General features: G+C 41.0%; 1 protein-coding gene across 1 annotated transcript; it reads left to right on the forward strand.

Moving 5' to 3' along the window:
* Positions 1 to 4,493: 4,493 nt before the first annotated feature.
* LOC129701726 (cysteine-rich and transmembrane domain-containing protein 1-like) lies at positions 4,494 to 19,835 on the forward strand. Its single transcript, XM_055643105.1, has 2 exons — positions 4,494 to 4,731; positions 19,279 to 19,835. Exons 1-2 carry the CDS (start codon positions 4,518 to 4,520, stop codon positions 19,380 to 19,382), a joined length of 318 nt encoding a protein of 105 aa, XP_055499080.1. The 5' UTR covers positions 4,494 to 4,517; the 3' UTR covers positions 19,383 to 19,835.
* The last annotated feature ends 2,172 nt before the right edge of the window (positions 19,836 to 22,007 follow it).

The following is a 22,007-nucleotide window of genomic DNA, read 5'->3' on the forward strand; positions in this document are numbered from 1 at the left end:
GGAGAAGGGGGGAGAAGGAGTGAAGACAACTTTTAAGAAGCCAGAGAAACACGGCTGTGAAGCTCGGCGGACATTTAACATTACCAGTGCTTTAACCTACGAGAACCTACGAGAACCTTCGACCTCCTGCCAACCCACTAAGACTTCCTAGCAACCCACCTATAGCACGAGAATTCTCGCTACTCTCCTTGGTGGCTTCATTCTGGTCACCGCTAATTTTTCAACATGTTGATAAATTTGCGGCGACCATAATGAGGCTGCGACTAGTTCCCAGAATGCGGGAACTCCTCACGACCATGAAGGCGACTCCCCGGCAACCACCCGCAAGCATAGTCTCCTGCAGTCACCTAAAAAGTCACCTAAGTGGGACAGGCCCGTAAGACTAGAGGTCCACCATTTCAGATAAAGAGTAAAATAAGTGTCTTCTTTCAGTAGGTCATGAATCGTTAACCTTCTCAAACCTAGAGAGCTGTGCAGGCAAAATTATTAAATATATTCAAATATGTTCCTAGACTGACGAATATTTAAACTACAAGGGATTTAGGGGATGGGACCGGAAGGTAAAGAACAGAAAAGTTGAGGTCAAGATTGGATCAGCATCATCTTACTGAATGATGGAGAAAGTTCAAGGGGCTGACTTGCCTACATTTGCACAATTCCTATATTTGTATGAGTGAAGCTTCAACTAAACATCAGATTTTGGGCACTTACTTTGAATAAAATATTAATGAATAAAATTCAGCAAGGCAATTATTTTGTAGTTTATTGAGAAAGGTCATGGAAAAATAATAAATACTGTGGGAAAACAAAGAATGAGGTTTACGTTAAAGTACACCCTGCGTGAAAGGCACATTACAAGAGTTTTCACAGAAATACAAAATTGGCAATTAACAAAATGTGCCTGAGGCATGAATTGTACAGGATTGTAGCAATCATAGATCTTGAAGTATTTGCTTAAATTACAGAGACACCCCACGTTACAATCTAAGCAACTTAATTATTGTATTTGTATCTCTTGATATGTTTAACAATAATTTAGGTCATGACATATATCACATCATATGGAAATGAGATATTAAATGTCATGAGTAATGGCAGTATTACACACATTGATTCTTAAAAAAATGTGCTGATCCAAAATAATAGCCTAGGGCTTTCCTGTACATTACAAGAATTTATGTGCAGGCCTGAGCAACTCAACATTTTCAACGGTCTTCCCGGTAAAAGTCAACACTAACATCACTTGCATATTTTAAAGTGTATGCAAAAATATATATATTTCAAATCATTAATTGACTATAATGTGTGCTTGTGTATGAGAGGCAACTAACTATTTTATTCATTTTGACTTTGACAATTTTATATGCTTACTCTTTTTAATCAATTGAAGTGCTGATATTATTATAACTAATTTACAAAATTCCTTGATTTTTCATTGTTGTTGTTAAGATGGCCGGTTTGTGGCTAGACATTAATGAACACTCCTTGAATAAATACGAAAGCACTATTTACAATTCTCAAATCTCTGGGAAAATTGCTGAAGCTAAAGGCCATTCAAAAATTATGTTTAATTTATTACCATTTCCTCAATTTTCAACAATACAGGAACAATCGCTTCGGTATGTGGCATATTTCCAGGGGGGTTGGAATTGATGGAAATTTGGGCAGGAGTACTGCAGATTGCTGCTACAATACTAGTCTGGGTCAATTTTCCTTAAAGGTAATGTGCTGGAGCAATCTGACTAACATACAGAACTCACCTGTAATGACAGAAAGGAACTGGAAGGTTTCATTTGTCTGGTAAAATATGTGAATGCATCTCAGATTTAGAGGGATATAGTCAATAGTGACCAAATGGGAATGATTTAGAAGAGCATCCTGGTCGGCATGGATGAGTTGGGCCAAACTTGATTTTTAGGAACATGTATTAATTCTTATAGGAATCTACTTATGGAATATTGTTATTGAGTTAAATTGTTAGATTACTTCTGAGCTTTCACTGCTTCAGTACCAACAATAAATTAGGTAAATATGAATTATATCTTTTATTTGATTTACGCCATTTGGGGGAATTTTCTGATGTTAAGCAACAACTTTTGCTCAGTCATAGTGCGATGCATGTTTTACCAGAAACCATACTTACAACACTTCACAAGGAAGTGTAAATATGATAACTAGTAACACAATAGCTAGTTGAGGCAGTGTTTCCTCTGGAAACCCCTTACTTCTGAGTCATCATCAGCAAGAAGGTAGCACCTATGCCGGATTTAAATAACTTATTCTGCACTGCAGCTTTTGAGAGAAAAAACAGGCACCTGCTGCCAGCGTTAGCAGCATGGGAAGCAGCACAGCGCTCCTTCTGACTCTCAGCATGAATGTCGATTAAGGGGAGCCCCTTCGAAATAAATGTCTATTTGTGTGCGTGGGGAGGATTTGCAACGTTTTCCATCTGCACTTTTAACTGCAGAGATGTCCCAAGTACCGTACAAACAATTTGGGAGAGTCAACATTGCGCAATCCTTTGCCAGAGGTCGACTTCTCCGTCACGGCTTTTTCTTGTGTGGGAAGGAACAGCGTAGATACAAAAACGCAGGAGTTACTCAGTGGGTCAGGTAGCATCTTTAGAGAGAAGGAATGGGTGACGTTTCGAGTCGAGACCCTTCCTCAGACAGAGGAGAGGGAGGCGGCTTTTTTTCCTCTTCCTCGTCCGCCGCTCGAGCGGCTGCAACGGTTTGGACCAAAGATACTGGAAGAGGAGCAGCAATCTTCGGTTCGGACGCGCGGACGTTTCCCGGGGGCGTTGACGGCCTCGTTTTTAAATAGCAGCTGCGTCAGTCGCGAGATCAACGACCACCCGCCCCCGCCGCCTCCTCCCTCCCTCCCCCTCCCTCCCCGAACTTCTCACACAGCCGCGGATGCGCGCTCCGCCCGGCAGCGGGGGAGGGCGGGGGGGGGTTTGTCACGTGGCTCAGGCTTGCCGCATTACGTCAGCGGGCAGCAGTGACTGGGTGAGCGAGCAGCGGAGTGCAGGTGGAGAGGAGACAAAGCACGCAGGTGAGGCCAGGCTGGGCTGACAGTGTCGGGGGGGAAGGGGATTATTACTATAATCCTAAAAAAAACTCGGTGGTCGATGTTTCAACAGTAATTGCTTTTTCATTTAGAAAATGCAAGCTGTTTCTACAGGAGAATGTAATTTATTCGTTCTATATGTATTTGGGATGCTTAAAACAACCTTTCCCCCCTTGTTTCTGATTTTTCGGCTCAATTGCTAGCCAGTAACTCAGTAACTTGCATTCTGTACGCGTTGATTAACCTATTGATTTTTATCTTATTGATTATCCTTTCAGTTTGTTTGTTCATTCCCACGATGACGTAAATGTACTTGTCTTGTTTTCTGAGACATTGCGGTTGTGAATTATATGTTTTTGCAACGATCAGTGACTTGAAGAATGTTTTTTTTTAAACTGTTTGACAGTAGTGCAAGATCCGTATGTGGCCTACATCGTCCGAAAATATATACTATATTCAACCTAACTGTTTTTAGTAATCGCGTTTTATGGATGGGGTTGGAGGAATAGGAGAGGAAAAAATAATATTCTATCATTAAAGCTCATTGTCTCTTTAGCCTTTCTCAGTGTGAGATTCATAAGATTGGCATCCATTACACGACCGAGTTGTTTATTTAATATATATAGTCTTTAGACTCAATTAAGAAAATGTAGATAAAACTTTTATTGGTTTTCCATCTCAAATGCTTTAAACAATTTCCGCAGTCTCAGCACCTCTGTACTGCCCTTGTAGAAATTGTTTTCTGACTTTGAACTAATGTAATAGTTACGCTTCTATTAAGTACCTCAATAGTCCCATAAATTAACTGCTTTATCTTACATATTGGTAGAATTTATTTTATATCTTGGTGATCCTTGCATGCGTACTACTTCCTCTCTCTGTGTCTCTCCTTTACCTTACCCCCACCCCACCCCACTAAATAAAATGGTTCAATTGCTTATCAACTCGCTTTGTTAATAATAAATCCTTTCCTAACGTTACTTCGATTGATTTAGCAGTCTAACTTTTTTGCGCCAGTGTTATCAGACACTCCCATATTTGTCGAAGGCCTCTAGTAAGGAGTATGTAAAACGGCGCCGTAATCTGAACCTGGATACCTGTTAGTAGCCCTAAACAAGGCAAGACCTAAATGGAAAACAATGAGAGAATTAGCCAACGCATTTCTGAGGACAGGTGCAGGAAATATTAATCAAGAACACAACATACTGTAAAGATTTTGAAGGTCAGGAAGAATTAGTGGCAACAACAGATTTAAGGTGAACTTCTCACCCTTCCATCAGAGTTTTGACACCCGGATTACTAAAGTAGGTTAAAATCTCAATATTTAATTTATTAACTATAATTGTTGCCACAAGCTAATCACGTGAAAATTGATCTTTACAAGTACAAAATTGTTGAATAATTTGTTTGATTTCAACCCACAGAAGTACTTCAATTTAGTATCCTACATGACTGAACACCCACCACCTTACCCTGGGCCAGGCCCAGCAGGTCCATATCCAGCTTATCCACAACAATATGGTCCCGATCCTAATGTTGCTTACCCTAGCTATCCACCACCTCCAGGAGCACAGCCTGCATATCAAGGATATCCACAGTATGGCTGGCAGAATGCACCACCTCAACCAGGAATGGTTTATACAGATGTCCCAAAAAATACAGGTATGATTGATGAATGTTGTTTTGGATAAATCAATAATTCAAAAGTGATTATTTGAGATTAAACTTCCTATGTCAAACCAAATGTCAACGTTTATTTTGTGGAAAAGTATATGTAGATTGTGGATGGTGCTTAAAATGCTGTTTAAATTCCTTTTTATTTTAAGCAGATATAAATTTAATTATTATGAGTCTCAGAAATGTTTAGTTTTGCAATACCTTCAATATATAAAGCTAAATGGCAAGATATCTGGTTTGTTGATTATTAATAATTGTTTTTTGACAATTTTCATTTGAATTGCTGGTTTAACTTGCTTTTGTGAAAACGGTTACTTTGAATTAAATGTTCTGAAACAGGATTCTGTTTGAATTGTACATTTTTAGCCCTCAACCAATTACTAATTGGCTTTTTTTAATCACTTACACAAGATCACAATTGTCACGTGATTTTCCAAATGAAAGTACAACAATGACTTGCATTTTATCTGGTTCTATTAATGCCATAAATCACCCCAAGTTATTGCACAGAACTATTGTCAAACAAATCTTGCATCATGGAGAGTTTGGGTAAGGGTTGTGGGAAGACAGGTTTTTATTTATTAGATTTTTGGTTGTTGTTGTATCGGCTGACATTAATGTCCATCCCTGATTGTCCCCTTTAACTGAATAGGAAAGCAGGAAGGCTAGAAATGGTCTAGAGTGGTCTTATAACCATAAGTTTGAAGAGAGCATGGATCTAAAATTGACCCATTCTTTTTACGAAAGAAAAGATAATGCAGGTAATACTGCCTGGAACTGACCCATGAAAATAATCTCGACACAGCATAATTGTGAAATTGGCTGTTGTGAAATATTTAACTGTTCATAAACCAATGTAGCAAATGTGTATTGCATGTTGCCACTGACAGATTTGTAGGCTGTAAGTTAATAATGTGATTGCAATAAATAGACTTTACAGTCTAGCATGGTGTTTTTCTTTTGAGATTTGGATCCTCATTATGCTTTGCACAAAAACTACTCCATTAGCTATAATATTGTGGAAAGCTTGACAGTTAGTTTGCAAGTTCCTATAAACAGCAAATAAAATGGTCATATAGTATATTTTATTCAGATTGGAGGAATAAATATCAATCAGAACACTCCAGCCTTCTTTGAAATGATGCTGTTCAGCCTTCTTTGAAATGATGCCCTGTGGATTTTTTGGTCTAGATATTTGAGCAAATGAATGGTGTAGGACTCAAACCCACAATATGCCAACATCTTATGATTGGATAGCCAGCCAACTTGTGTGTTTGTTGATAGTTATTTTTGAGGCTGCTGCTGTTGTTTCTGTGATATTTTCTCTATAAATACTACAGCCTAATGAACATAATCTGGAATTTTTTTGCAAACATTTTAAGCTCCTGTGAAAATGTGGTTTATCCAGTTTTCTTTTCCCAACCTCCATCCTTGTTTTTATTTTGCAGAATATAATTTAACTCAGGTAAACATGAGTCCTTAAATAATGTTACTAAAGAAGCTGTATTTTGTGCCTGAGCTTAACAGAGAAGGCATTTAACAGTGTTATTGTTACAGATTTATTTTTAAATTAGGCAGGCAAGCCTGATTGATTCCCTTGTGTCTGAGAATCAGGCTTAAAAATGCATTGGGAAATTATGTATATATTTGTAAAATAATGAACAGATATCTGAATAAATCCCTCATGATGGAAAACAAGTCCATGCCAAACATGAATGAAAAGTGAGTTCACGATAGTAAGTGAGCAGCTACCCCAAAGGGGGGGAAATTTGAGGGTGTGTCACCCTCTTACACTCGCATGTTGAGTACCAGTTTATGTGGTTTCAATGTTTTGAAGATGTGCAGTCCTAGAATATGGCACCATGGGACAAATGACTACAAAGAGCTGGATGGCAGAGGTAGTCCTAGGTGATTCTATATTTGAGGTGGGAGACAACCTTTCTTACAATAAAGTCAAGAGTTGAGGTCCTACGATCAGACTTTCAGGAGGTAGGGATGAAGTAAAAAGCTGAGACATTATTGTTATCTTAGGATTACAATGTAAAATGCCGAAGTGAGGGTAGAAATGGGAAGATAAGGTAAATTATTGTGTACATACAATTCTTGGGGCATGATGAACCTTTTCAAAATGGTCTGGTATTCAAGAACTGTGACACGTGTCTTCATTGGGATTATTTAGAGAATGTTTAAATTCACACGGGATGTGCAGTAGAAAACAATTTATGGTTTTGGCATTGTAGCAGATTGAGAATCAGAATGAAAATACCACATTTAGAATGTGTTTGTGTAAAATAAATGCAATGAAAATATTGAGAATCAGAATGAAAATGCCACATTTAGAATGTGTTTGTGTAAAATAAATGCAATGAAAAGAGTGATGTGTTGAAGTCACAAATAGTAGCTGGACGATGCAGTTTACGAGTGGCTGATAACAGAAACATAGCTCTTCTTCTTCTTCTTGCGTATGGCGTGCACAGCCTAAAGTTGTCGGACAACTTGTTCTATTTGATTGTGCATGCTGGGTTGATTGCATTTGTCGAAACAGGGTGGACCACGTGAAGGTTGCAATCTCCCACCCCAGAAACATAGCTCAAAAGATAAGGACTAGCACAATTTTTGCAAAGCTCTTGAGTAAAGATAAGAAAGGTGAACAGTGAAAGCAGTAGGCTTTTTTAATATTTGAAATTTGCTGTTAAGAAAATTAGAAAAAGGAAAGGAGTAGGCCATTCAACCCTTCATACTTACTGTGCATGTTCATGATCTAACTACTTCGGCACCAGTCTCCAACATCAACATTATTTCCCTTAATTGTCAAGTTGCTCCTGTTTTAATATGCATAGCAACCAAGCCTCCATAATAGCCAAAGCCCTGTATTTTGAGAAGGTGACTTCTGGTTTTCGACCCTCCTGGGAAGGGAAACATCTTTCCTGCATCTATCCACTCAAGCACCATACGAATTTGAATATTTCAGTGAGTGTGCCTTTTCTTCTCAACTCGAGTATTGATACAGTTTGCTTAATCTTTCCTCATAGGACAACCTTTTTACAAAATCAATCTTCCTGATGCCTCTGTACCTACTCATGGACTTTGGGAAATGTCAAAAGGCAACAAGGTTTCTTTGAACATCAGCACTTTTCTTTTGACTCCTCCCATTTCCTCCAAACACAAGGCGTAGCAATGGGCACGCGCATGGGCCCCAGCTATGCCTGGCTCTTTGTAGGGTACATCGAACAATCCTTGTTCGAGACGTACCATCCCTGACCTCTACCTCCGCTACATCGATGATTGCATTGGTGCTACTTCCTGCACCCACACACAACTCACTAACTTCATCAACTTCGCCACTAACTTCCAGTCGGCACTCAATTACACCTGGGCCATTTCCGACACTTCCCTACCATTTCTTGACCTCACTATCTCCATCGCAGGTGATAGACTTTTGACTGACATCCACTATAAACCCACCGACTCCCATGGCTATCTAGACAACACTTCGACCCCCTGCTTCCTGTAAGGACTCCATTCCCCCCCCCCCCACTGCCAATTCCGTCTATGCCACATCTGCTCCCAGGATGCCCTGGTGTTCCACACCAGGGTATTGGAAATGTCCTCATTCTTCAGGTAACGGGGGTTCCCCTCCCCTACCATAGATGAGGCTCTCACCAGGGTCTCTTCAATACCCCACAACACTGCTCTCTCTCCCCATTTCCCCCCCCCATTCGGAACAAGGACGGAGTCCCACTAGTCCTCACCTTCCACCCCACTATCTGTCACGTACAACAAATAGTCCTCCATCATTTTCGCTACCTCCAACATGACCCCACCACTCGCCACATCTTCCCATTTCTCCCTGTCTGCTTTCCGCAAAGACCGCTCCCTCTATAACTCCCTGGTCAATTCTTCCCTTCCCACCCGCACCACCCTGGGCACTTTCCCTTGCAACCGCAGGAGATGTTATACGTGTCGCTTTACCTCCCCCCTCAACTCCATTCAAGGACCCAAGCAGTCGTTCTAGGTGTGACCGAGGTTCACCTGCACCTCCTCCAACCTCATCTGTTGCATCTGCTGCTCTAGATGTCGGCTGATCTACATTGGTGAGACCAAGCGTAGGCTTGGCGATCGTTTCGCAGAACACCTCAGCTCGGTCCGCATTAACCAACCTGATCTCCCTGTGGCTCAGCAGTTCAACTCGCGCTCCCATTCCAAATCTGACTTTTCTGTCCTGGGCCTCCTCCATGGCCAGAGTGAGCACCACCGGAAATTGAAGGAGCAGCACCTCGTATTCCGCTTGGGCAGTCTGCACCCCAGTGGCTTGAACTTTGACTTCTCCAATTTCCGGTAGCCCTTGCTGTCACCTCCCCTTCTCAGCTCTCCCTCTACCCTCTGGCTCCTCGTCTTCCTTTCTTTTTCCCGCCCCCTCACCCTGCATCAGTCTGAAGAAGGGTTTTGGCCCAAAACGTTGCCTATTTTCTTCGCTCCATAGATGCTGCCGCACCCGCTGAGTTTCTCCGGCATTTTTGTCTGCTAGCACTTTTCAATCTTTAAGAAGGTGATCTTCTCAACCAAAATTAATGGGTGAAAAATTTGGTCAGCTTCCACATTTTATATTCCATCTTTCATGCCCTTGCTCCTTTTCTTCCTGTTTCAATCCTCCACATCCAGCCAACACAGACACCAGCTAGGTATCATCATCAAATGTGGATGAATTACACTTGCTTTTCTCATCGAAATCATTGCTCATTATGAACTATTGTCCCAGTATCAATTATTGTCATAACCTCACAAACTGAAAATAACATGTTTATTTCTATTTGCTTTGTTTCTGTCTGTTAAACAATTCTCATTATCTGTCAGTATATTACATGCCAATCACATGTTCTAATTTTGTTGAATAACTCTTTTATTTAACGTAACCTTCTGAAAATTCAAATATACCAAGAGTACAATCCAAATGCTGTTAAATGGGAATATTATAGACAGGTAAGAAGCAAAGCAGACTTAAGGGGACTGTATTTGTACTGCATTGATCCTATAATCACATCCACTTGTATCTTATCTATTCAGCTAGTTACAAGTTCAAAAACACTTGCATAGTTTTGTCAAACACCATTTACATTTTATAAATTCTTGCTTCCTCTGCTTAATCCTTTAATCATTTTCTTTCCTTGCCACCCTCTTAAAGAATCATAATAGCATAATTCCAGCATTTTCCATACTACTAATGCCATGCTAATAGATCTGCACTTGCCTGTATTTCTTTCCTCCACATGTGCTGGAGATACATTTAGATGGAGCATAAATATTTGGAAGATATGCTTCTATAGCCACCTCGTTTTCGAATCTTTGGACTATCACTTTTTAGAGTCCCATTAATTTCTACAGCACTTTTCCTCCCAAATGCTAACTACTTTCACCACCTTCTTCACTCTAGATTTATTGTTCCCTGGTATTTCAGAGAGGTTTTCTGTATTGACTTCATGAAGAAGTCGTCATTGGGCGGCACAACAGCACAGCAATAGAGCTACAGCCTTACAGCGCCAGAGACCTGCGTTCAATCTTGATTAGGGGCGCTGCCTGTTCAAAGTTTGTTCGTTATCCCTGTGATCGTGTGAGTTTTCTCCAAGTGCTCTGGTTTCCTCCCACACTCCAAAGACAGACTGGTTTGTAGGTTAATTGGCTTGGCCAATTATAAATTGTCCCTAGTGTGTAGAATATTGCTAGTACGTGGTGATCACTGGTCGGCGCGGACTCAGTGGCTCGAAGGACCTGTTTCTATGCTGTATCCCTAAAGTCTAAGAAAGACACAAAATATTTTTCTGCCAATTCCTTATTCATGAATTTTTGGGATATATATATGTAAAAAAACAAATACATCAGCCTGTTGTTCATTGCTTGCAGCTCGGTGTTCAACACCATCATCCCCTCCAACTTGTTACCAACTTCTGGGAACTGGCTCTCTGCGCACCCTTTTGCAATTGGATCCTCTGCTTCCTTAACAACAGGATACAATCAGTTTAGTTTAGCTTAGTTTAGAGATACAGAACAGAAACAGGCCCTTCGGCCCACCTAGCCCACGCCGACCAGCGATCCTAGCACATTACACTTTCCTACACACACTGGGGACAATTTACTATTATACCAAACCAATTAACCTACAAACCTGTACGTCTTTGGAGTGTGGGAGGAAACCGGAGTTCCTGGAGACCCACGCATGTCACGGAAAGAACATTGCAAACTCCGTACAGGCAAGCATCCGTAGTCAGGATCGAGCCCAGGTCTCTGGTGCTGCAAAACAGCACCTCTACTGCTGTGCCACCCTGCAATCATTAGCTAATGGTTATATTAGCTCCTGTGCTAATATAACCATTAGCACAGGAGTTGTGTGCTCAGTCCCCTGCTCGACTCGCTCTATATCCATGACTGTAGCAGGTCACAGTTCCAACCCATCTTTAAATTCACCGACGACACCATCATTGTTGGACGAATTACAGGTAATAATGAGTCGAACTATAGGAGGGTGATAAATCGTCTGATTGAATGGTTCCAGAGCAACAACCTTGCTCTCAACATCAGGAAGACCAAGGAGCTGAATGTTGACTTGAGATGTGGAAGGCCAGGGATTCACAAACCTGTCTTCATCAATAGATCCGTGGTGGCGAGAGTTAACAACTTCAAGTTTCTGGCAAAGATATCTCTGAAGAACTGTCTTGGACCCAGTACATTAATGCAATCAAACAGATAACCATCAATTCCTCTACTTTCTTAGAAAATTGAGGCGATTTGGTATGTCAATGAATACACTCTTGAAATTCAATTCTACAGGTGCACGGCAGAGAACATATTGACTGGTTGCATCACAACTTGATTCAGCAACCTGAAAGCCCATGAACAATGGAGATTACAGTGGCCACTGTCCTGTCCATCATGTTCATAACCTCCCCACCATGCAAGGAATCTATAGAAGGCACTTCTTCAGAAAGGCAGTCAGCATTATTAAGGACCCACAATACCTTAGCCACACTCTCCTTTCACTACTACCATCGGGATGAAGGGATAAGAGCCTGAATACCGTGACCTCCAGGTTCAGGAACAGTTTCTTCCCAACAACTATCAGACTTTTGAGCACAGCAAACATCAATTAAACCTTGAAGTCCGAACTGTCTTGGCTGCACTAGTTGAGTTTTTGTTTTGTTGTGGGGTTTTCTATTCTATTGAACATTTTTGTTTGTTTATTATGCTATCTATTGGGTACTGTGTTTAAAGAACTATTATGCTGTTGAAAGTAAAAATGTCATTGTTCTGTTTCTGTAAATGCCATTGACATTTAAAGACTCTGGACAAATTATTTTGTGACATTCTTTTTAATAGTTTCACAATCTACCATAACTGACTTGTGCCTCACACCATAATTCATTTTCTTATAACGACGCTTCCTTAAGAGCTCCAAAGGCTACTAGATTATTATTAACCTATTCTCGATTATCAATTCCTTCCTTGGTTCCAAAAATATCACCCTGGAAAGCAATATCTTAGGCACTCCATGATTCATTGTTTCCACCTTACTGCTGTTTTGATTTGTCAGTCAATATGCAGCTTAAAATCCCCCACATTTACTGTATTTCCTTGTTACATGTGCTTTGTAATTTTCTGCTTGATGCTCTGCCCTACATTATCATGACTGTTTGGAAATGTATAGATAATTCCTATTGGTATCATATTTCCTGCAAGCTGATTCATAGTCATACAGCATGTAAACGGGACCTTCGAAGCTATTTGCCAAATGCCGACTAAGATGCTCCATTTACAGGCAGTCTCACCTGCCTACGTTTAGCACATATCTCTAATCCTTTCCTATCCATGTACCTGTCCAAATATCTTTAAAATTGTGTTATAATACTTGCCTCAACTACCACCCATGGCACTCATTCCAAATACCCACCAACCTCTGTGTGGAAAAAGTTGCCTTTCAGGTCCCTGTAACATTATTCCCCTCTAAACTTAAACTTTTGTCCTTTGGTTCTTGATTATCCTATTCTGAGCTCTGACTGTGCATTCACCATATCTATTCCCCTCATCTTATACACCTCTATAAGATTCCTCATCCTCTGGCATTCCAAGGAATATAGTCCTAGCCTTCTGCCTTCCCTATAACAGCCTCGCAAGTCTTGGTAACATCCTTGTAAATTTCTCTGCACTCTTTCCAGCATTCTTTTACTTGAGTTTTCACACTGTGATCATTTCTCTCTATTGTCTTTATGTTATCCATATCAGGGCTACTCATCTCCCTTCACCATTCTGCCCATTTTTTTAAAAGTAAAATATTAAATTCCCAAGCAAGGTCACTCTGCAACCATATCTCTGTAGTGGTGTTCACAGGAATCCATCTGTCTCTATGTTCTATTAATTCATTTATCTTCCAATGAATGCCCCATGTATTCAAATAACTGTAATTGTCATACGAGGCAAAGAATTGCGTCCTCAGCCCCCTATTGTACTCCCTGTACACATATGACTGTGTGGCTAGTTTCAGCTCCAATTCAATAATTAAGTTTGCTGATGACACTGTGGTGGTGGGCCTGATCTCAGACAACGATGAGAAGGCCCGGGGAGGAGGTGGCTGATCTAGCACTCTGGTGCCAGGATAACAGCCTCCTCTTGAACATCAAAAAAACGAAGGAGCTGATCATGGACTTTGGGAGGGCACATCATCCGAGGACGTACACTCCATTGAGGATAAATGGGGATCCTGTGGATAGGGTGAACTGTTTTAAATATCTGGGAGTCCACATCTCCGAGGATATGACATGGGCATCACACGCCTCAGCACTCGTGAGTAAGGCAAGGCAGCGCCTTTACCACCTCAGGCAATTGAGGAAATTCAGAGTGTCTCCGAGGATCCTCCAGTGCTTCAACGCAGCGGCGGTGGAAAGCATCTTGTCCAGGAACATTACCGTCTGGTTTGGGAATTGCTCTGCCAAGGACAAGAAGGCTCTGCAGAGAGTAGTGCGTTCGGCCTAACGCACTATGGGAACTTCACTCGCCCCCCCCTGCAGGAACTATACAACAGGAGGTGCAACTCCAGAGCAAATAAAATCATGGGAGACCCCTTCCACCCCTGCAACGGACTGTTCCAGCTGCTACGGTCAGGCAAACGCCTCCGTTGCCATGCGGTGAGAACGGAGAGGTTGAGAAGGAGTTTCTTCCCAGAGGCAATTCGGACTGTAAACGCCTATCTCACCAGGGACTAACTCAGTAGAACGTTTTTCCTTCTATTATTTATTATGTAAAAGAATATGTGTGTTATGATTGTGTTTATAATTTGTTTGGTTGTTTTGTTGTTTGTCTTTTGCACAAAAGTCCGCGAGCATTGCCACTTTCATTTCACTGCACATCTCGTATGTGTATGTGACAAATAAACTTGACTTGACTTGAATTGTTTAGTGTGGTTTATCCTCCTTGGACGAAGCACTAAGGTGAGAATTTTCACCCTTTGACCTATCAGCTCAGATGAGATTGATTTTTTTTTTCTTTAAGAGAATTGAGATGGAGGTGGGAATGAACTGGGTAAGGATTGGTCTTCATGATGTTGACTTGTTGAGCAGGATTCAGTGGTTTTATGAACTGCTCCCTCTTATGCCTTGCATCTGATGAGTACAAAGAAACATAATAAAATGTGGTTTCGCTCACACACTTGCATCCACATCTCTTCTAATGACAATCCCTAATGACTAATAACTAGGGCCCTCTAAGTGGTGTCCTTTTTATTGGAGGAGGGATCTCAGTGAGAGAGGCCCAGTTTAAGGAAGAGGGGATTTTCTTTTTTTGATTGAGTTGATTGAATAAATAGTATGACAAGGCTTGGAATGTAACTATGCTAAATGGCAAGGCCGTGACCAGGGCAGCCAAAGCTACATAAGGGTTGTTAACTAGAGTGGCTTATTCTGAGTTTTGTAGCTCGAGTAGAAGTTGGTGTCATTGCTGTCTCCTAGGCCGACCGTTTTGTGGGATAACACTTTGCAGAAGCTGTTGCTCAACCTTGCAGCTCAGAGTGCAAGCACAAGGGGCTTGATGATTGCCAGATACACAAAAATGAGTACAACAGAAGTATTTCAGACAATCTAAGTTACTTTACTTTTGGTTCTGACGACTGATGGAAGAATGGATGGGTAGAGTAACTAGGTCAAGCAGACCATACCAGCATGAGTGGCACAACCACACAGGAGAGGTGGGGAAAGGTTGAGAGGATCTCCTTTCGTAACACTTTGAAGGAAGCCATTTGGTACAATGAGATTGTGTTCGTACTCGGCAGTTCTGTCAGCAATTCAACTCCCTGTGAAATATTTGATTTGGCAGCTACAAAGATGGGGAATGTGGTCTTGCCAGTCAATATAAAATGTGGGTAATAGAATCTTAAAAAATGTGTATATCTGAACTTCATAGTGAAGGCTTACTGTTACAGGAATATGTCCTCTAATTCCTTGTAAAATGTTATTACATTTTCCACTTTTCCACAAATCAACTTCTTTACAATTTACCACTTTTATTTTACCATCTGCATATTTTGACTTTGTCCATACACTAAAGTCTGGATGAGTGTGTACATGTGGAAATATTATTCTTAAAGTAAATATTCTATTGCATTGCTGAATTAAAACCAACATGCATGGAGTAAGCTTGCGAAACAATCAGTTCATTGTTTCAGAGGTATTTTGTTCCTTAATATTCAAAGTCACACATTCTACATGTTGTATGCACTTACATTTATATTGTCATGAGTTAATGATTGTGAGAAGCTGAAGGCTGGAGCGTGAGAAATTCATGGTAGTATAAACTGACGATGGAGTAGTGAAACTGAGCCACTGCGATATCTCAGCTGATAGGAGTGCAATTATTCTGTGTGTGTTTAAGATTTCATTATACATGTTTTACAGGAATTGCATTCATATTGCAGCATGTTGCACAAGCATGATGTGTAAATATGAAGGAAATAATGAAATGGGAGTCCACTTTTTCTGCAACTCTCCATCCTTATTAAGTTTGAAGAAACATCTGGTTATTCATTTGCCATTTCAGCACATCTCATCTAAAATAAAAATATAGGAAAGAGAAAATTTGAAGATTAGGTGGATAGGGACAGTTGTAAAGGTAAAGGAGTGATCCAGGTTTGCAGTAATACTGTGATGAGCAACTTACCAGATGCAACTTTACAGGAAATCATATTGTTTACAATGGTCCAAACAATGAGTCTGCGAATGTCATCGTGGAATCCAAATTATAAGAAGTAAGATTCCATATACACCTATAAGATAAATAGTTGATCCTTGCTTATCACCAGTAAATAATAGTCAAATTATCAGAATGTAAAACCAAAGCACAAATGCTGGAAGAACTCAGCCAGTCGAGCAGCATCAGTGGAAAGAAAAACGACAATGTTGAAGAAGGGGCTCGACCTGAAACGTCACCCATTCCTTCTCTCCAGAGATGCTGCCTGTGCCGCTGAATTACTCCAGCTTTTTGTGTCTATCTTCAGTTTAAACCAGCATCTGCAGTTTCTTCCTACATCTTTAATTTTTTGGGTCGGTGACTGTCCTCAGTATGTGAATGTGCCTGTTCTTCAATATACTTACATGGGAGGGTATTCTCACCCTGATTAGACCCTAGCTGATATTAAGTTCAAGTTTTCAAGGTCAGTTTATGTCACATATACCAATTAAGGTACAGCCAAATTCGAATTACCATACAGCCATACTAAAAAAACAAGACACACAACTACATAAATGTTAACATAAACATCCACCACAGCAATACCCCACCTTCTTCACTGTGGTGGAAGGCAATAAAATCTTCTTCCTCTTTATTCTCCCGTGGTCGGGGCAGTCAAACCTTCCGCAGTCGGGGCGATCGAAGCCCCCTCATCGGGGCGGTCAAAGCTCCTGCGGTTTGGAGCTCCTGAAGACTCCATGATAAAGTCCGCAGGCTCCCATGGTGGAGCTCAAGTCGATCCCCGACTGGGATCGCAAGCTCCGTGATGTTAAGTCCGCAGGCTCCCGCGGTGGAGATCTCGAAGTCGGTCTCCAGCAAAGTCCGCCAACTCCTCGATGTTAGGGCACAGTGCAGACGGGGATACGATATGGAAATAAATTGCATCTCCATTGAGGTAAGAGATTAGAAAAAGTTTTTTCCCTACTCCCCACCCTCCACATAAAACAAGTTAAAGAAAACTAAAAACATGCATTTAACACATACAAACAACAAAGAAGGATGGGACAGACAGAATATTGGCGAGGCAGCCATTGCTGGCGCCTCCTGATGGTTCCAAGGCACAATGCAAAACCTTAAACTATTCTAATTTTTTTGCCTGTGTACATACTACTGTGTTCATACAGACAGCACCCGTAGTCAGGATTTAACTCGGATCTATGGCACAAGGCAGCAACTCTACCGCTGTGCCCTGTGCTATGAAATGGCACGGGGCACAGCGGTAGAGTTGCTGCCTAATGTGCCATAGACCCGGGTTAAATCCTGACTACGGGTGCTGTCCGTATGAAGTTTATACATTCTCCCTGTGACCACGTGAGTTTTCTCTGGGTGTTCTGGTTTCCTCCCACACTCCAAAGATAGATAGGTTTGTAAGTTAATTGGCTTTAGTAAAATTTGGTAAAAGTGTGTATGATAGTGCTGGTTGCACAATGGATTGGCGCGGATTCAATGGACCAAAGGACTTGTTTATGCACTATCTCATGTCTAAACTGTTGTGTCTATCAAGTACTCTACTCTTTCAGTGATTTCTGTCTATATCTTTATTCATTTAACAAAAACTGAAGCAAAATTCCAGAAAGGTTCGAAATTGACAGATTTGTCATGATCATGAAATCTCATGTCTTCTGGTGTACATACTTTAGATGAATCGAATGGTGGCGCCATCAAGTGTGGCAGCCTCGCCAGCAGATGTCTGTCCTTTCATCCTTTTTGTTATTTTTAATCTGTCAAAGTTTGTTTTTGGAGGTCTTTTAGTCTTTTTATGGGAGGGGGGGAAGGAGGAAACTATTTTTCTCAGTCACTACCTGGTCGGGATGCGTTTTTTCTCCGAGCGACATCTTCGCCCCCTCCTCGCGGCCTACCGTCTGGATTGGCGCGGCTTTTCCTGCCGGAGACCGGCCAGAGCTTCAGCGGCGGTGCAGAACTGAATTCCATCGCTGAGCGGGCGATGCCTTACCGTGATCACCGTGTAGTGCTCTGGAGGACCTGCCGACTTTAACACCGTGGAGCTGTGGTCTGCAGCGTTTCCAGCCACGGGCGGTGCTGACTCTCACATCACGGAGCCCTTGGATCTTTCGCCGAGGATCGCCAGTGTTGGAGCTCCGATCCAGCTCGGCCTGTAGACTTCGGAAGCCACGGTCTCTGGTAGGATGCGGCCAATTTGGAAACTCCATGCCGCTGAGAGTGTTCTTCCGTTCTGATGTCGGAGTTTCACCATCCCGGCGAGGGGGGCTGAAACATCGGGCCGCTGTTGTGGCGACTGCGGAAGCCTCAATAGGCCCCAACCACGGGTGAACATGAGGAAAAGGACTGAACTTTATTGCCTTCCCTCACAGTGGGAAACGTTGATACCGCTTTGGGGGATGTTTTATGTTAAATTCTATAATGTTGTATTTATCTTATTAATGTGCTGCTTGACAACTCAAATTTCACTGCACCAATTGGTGTATGACAATAAATGTCCCTTGGATCCTGTTTCATTCCAATGGAGACATTTCTGTTGGATTTTTTATCAGATGTATTTTTATCCTTAAATTGTGCGATTAATTCGGTTTTGCGTCCTTGGGAGTCTTACTCGATAATGATTAGGAATGGTCCTTTGCAATATTGTTCAATTGTGCTCTTAAATGTGGAAAACAAATGAAATGGTTCACATTTCATCACCAAAATTGAGAATTGAAACATGGGATAGTCTAGAAATTAGTATAAGCATGAGAGTCACATAGAACTTGTAACAACAGCTCATTTGTCCCAGTATTCCATGGTCTGAACTTCCTTCCACAAAATTTACTACATATCTCAACAGTTTTTTTCTCTCCCTTATATAATTAATTTCATGTCTTCTGTACTATATTACATTCTGAACAAGGTATGCTATTTTTTTGCTGGATTTATTACTAATTACATCTATTGATGTATTCTATTGATATTCATAACTTTAATTCTCTTTTGAGGGTCCCAATCTGTTCAATGTTTATTGGTTAATTCTGATATTCTTGTGAAAAGAAATAGAACTTTACATCCTGATCAACATTTTCTCTCAATTTAAATAAGTTTAATACCATGATTTCTATTCCTTGAAAAGGCTTTTTGACTTGCATTCCTTTAATTTTATGCATAATTTGAAACAAACTATTTTAAACTCACATTTTGCAGCATTTGGTCTCCTCTATTATTGCAAGAGGAACATTATTCTACATCCATTGTATTGGGCAAGAAAGTGATAAGATTCTTTTGGCCTACTTTCACATGCCAAACTATTTCTCATTGCAGTTTACGTTGTAGAAGATCGCAGAAGGAATGATACTGGAGATACATGTTTGACGGCATGCTGGACTGCCCTCTGCTGTTGTTGCCTTTGGGATATGTTGACCTAAAATTTCTCGACTACATTGAAAACCCTACATCAAGATTCTCCCTCCTCTAGACCTTCAAATCAAAGCTCGAATAATAACTTTGTTTTAATCCCAAAAGGTGCCTGTTTGAAATTTATTTTTGGTTATATAATGACATTGGCTTAATTAAGTAACTGAATGGCAAGTTATTGGTGTGATGCAATGTCCATTGATGGCCTCTCCAATTAAAGAGCAATTTAATTTATGCAGATGTTTTTAAATGTTATTAATTGCAATTAATTCAATTTGATACTGAATATTTGCATTTTGATTTCTGTTTATGTAAGATTAACATTGATTTCCTGTGAAACTATTTACTAGGTAAGGAATAACATTGTACTGTTTTACTATTCATCATCGGAACTAATATTCCACATTAAAGACAGCTGTTCAATCACAAATTTTTGAATAAAGTGAATTTATGCTTCAACACAATGATCATCTTTTGCAAGTTAAGCATAGCTCTCTCCATATCTGCATATTGCAGAGGGCAAAATCAATGCAAAACATTGGGGAAATAATTAATCTTTGGTTGACAGTGCCAAATACGTGCAATAACGGAGTCGTTAATGGCAGCTAAGGTACAGCAAAGTGCATAAGAGAAGCTGACACTTAAATGCAGACGCAACACCACTGAACAAAGATCGTATCCCCTCATTCCCTCTCACCCCCAATCATCACCTTGCCTTCTGGCCCTCTGTTGTCTAACATTTGCCATCTTCCTCTAAATTCCACCATGTCATCTCGACATTTCTCCTACTATGTGAAAGCTGCATTGTAGGGTTGGCTCCTGCTTTAAAAAAAAAACACATCTATCTTTGGAACATGCAGCTTGGAAGTTGAGCAAACAGAGACCAATCTACTCGGCACAGAGATATTAACATCCTTTTCTTTAGGCTCTAAATCAAGTACTTAGATTTATTTACACAAACAATAGACACAAAGCTGGAGCAACTCAGCAGGACAGACAGCATCTCTGGAGAGAAGGAATGGGTAACGTTTCGGATCGAGACCCTTCAGATATTTGATGTGCATGAAGTGTAGATTTGCTCAAGAACGATTAAAACTGCTGGGGTTTCCAGCTGTACTAATAGCTCCTAAGAGGCATCTTGAGTTTGATCCTGTGACATTTTGAAGTGAGAAGGAAGGAAAAGCCTGGAGTTGGGAATTTTTTTTAAAGTCCAGCCAAAAATCTAAATTCCATATCGAAACTGTTCTATATTCTTTCTATGGGTAGTAACCCATTGCGTAATATTGGTTTCAGAGAGAAGTTCAGTTGTAGAATACAGAGTGAAAAGAGGAATTTGCAAAACAACATGTTCAATAATGTTTCTTTTTGTTAGATCTTGCACAGCAATTAAGAAACTCTATGCCTAGATTACCATCAGTAGGACCTTAGGGTTTAATCTTCCATTTCAGGGGGTTCAAATACACTTGAGGACTTTGGTTTATGAAATCAGAAAATGCTGAAATCACTCCGCTGATCAGTCAGCATCTCTCTAGCAAGGTGAAATTGACCTATCCAAAGATATAGCGTGAGCTGCTGAATGTTCCAGCAATTTGTTTTCATTGCAGCATTTAATAAATATACAGGTTAACAAACCGCAGAAGAAAAGTGAACATTTTCAGCACCATTGACCAATGTTTTCTCTTTTTTTCTCTTCACCACTCTGTTTTGGATAGCAGTGAGTTTGGCACGTTGAATTGAATTGAATAAATGTTATTAGCCAAGTACATATACATACAAATAATTTGCCTTGGTGCTTTGCTCACGAGTACCAACATGATATAGAGTAGATAATTTAAAATAAAACATAATTTAAACATGTGAAGAATTAAATAAAATACCAGAGCAAAAGGAGGCTATAGACTTTTGGCTGTTGAGTAGAGCCAGTGCTCGTGGAAAAAAACTAAACTTTTTATGTAGCGGCTTTGTGGAGGGAAGTGCTTCCAAGAGTTTGTGGCCAGGGTGAAAGGGGTCTGAGATCTTACCTGCTCACTTCCTGGCCCTTGCAGTGTACAGTTTGTTGATGGGGGGGGGAAGGTTGCAGCCAACTATCTTCTTGGCTGATCGAATGATGCGCTGCAGCCTCCGGTTGTCATGCTTGTCGTACCAGAGCCAAACCAGACCAGGATGAAGAAGGTGAGGACAGACTCTATGATGGCAGTATAAAACTGGACCATCATTGCCTGTGGCAGATTGTGTGTTCTCACCTGCCGCAGGAAGTACATCCTCTGTTGGGCCTTTTTGACTGTGGAGTCGATGATGGCCTTCCATTTAAGGTCCCTGGAGATGATGGTTCCAACAGATGTGTCTGTTGTGTTGGTGATGGGGAGGGGAGGGGGAGCTCTCCTAAAGTCTACAATCGATTCTACTGTCTTAAGAGCTCCAGGTAGTGGCGATGGCACCAGGATGCCAGCTGTGTCACTTCCTGTCTAGGCAGATTCCTCCCCATCCTGGATCAGTCCAATCAGGGTTGTGTCACCTGCAAACTTGAGAAGCTTGACAGAGGAGTTTGTGGAGGTGCAGTCGTTGGTGTAGAGAAAGTAAAGGAGAGGGGAGAGTATGCAGCCTTGCGGTGTTCTTATGCTGAGGGTCAGCGGGTC

The sequence above is a fragment of the Leucoraja erinacea genome, chromosome 11 (assembly GCF_028641065.1).
Source record: "Leucoraja erinacea ecotype New England chromosome 11, Leri_hhj_1, whole genome shotgun sequence".
Classification (NCBI taxonomy): Eukaryota; Metazoa; Chordata; class Chondrichthyes; order Rajiformes; family Rajidae; genus Leucoraja; species Leucoraja erinaceus.

What these genes read in the sequence shown, in the direction of transcription:
- LOC129701726 (XM_055643105.1), top strand. Translation starts at nt 4,518, where the DNA reads ATGACTGAACACCCACCACCTTACCCTGGGCCAGGCCCAGCAGGTCCA. An exon ending in AGATGTCCCAAAAAATACAG is followed by an intron (nt 4,732 to 19,278) that starts GTATGATTGATG and finishes TTCTCATTGCAG; the next exon opens with TTTACGTTGTAGAAGATCGC.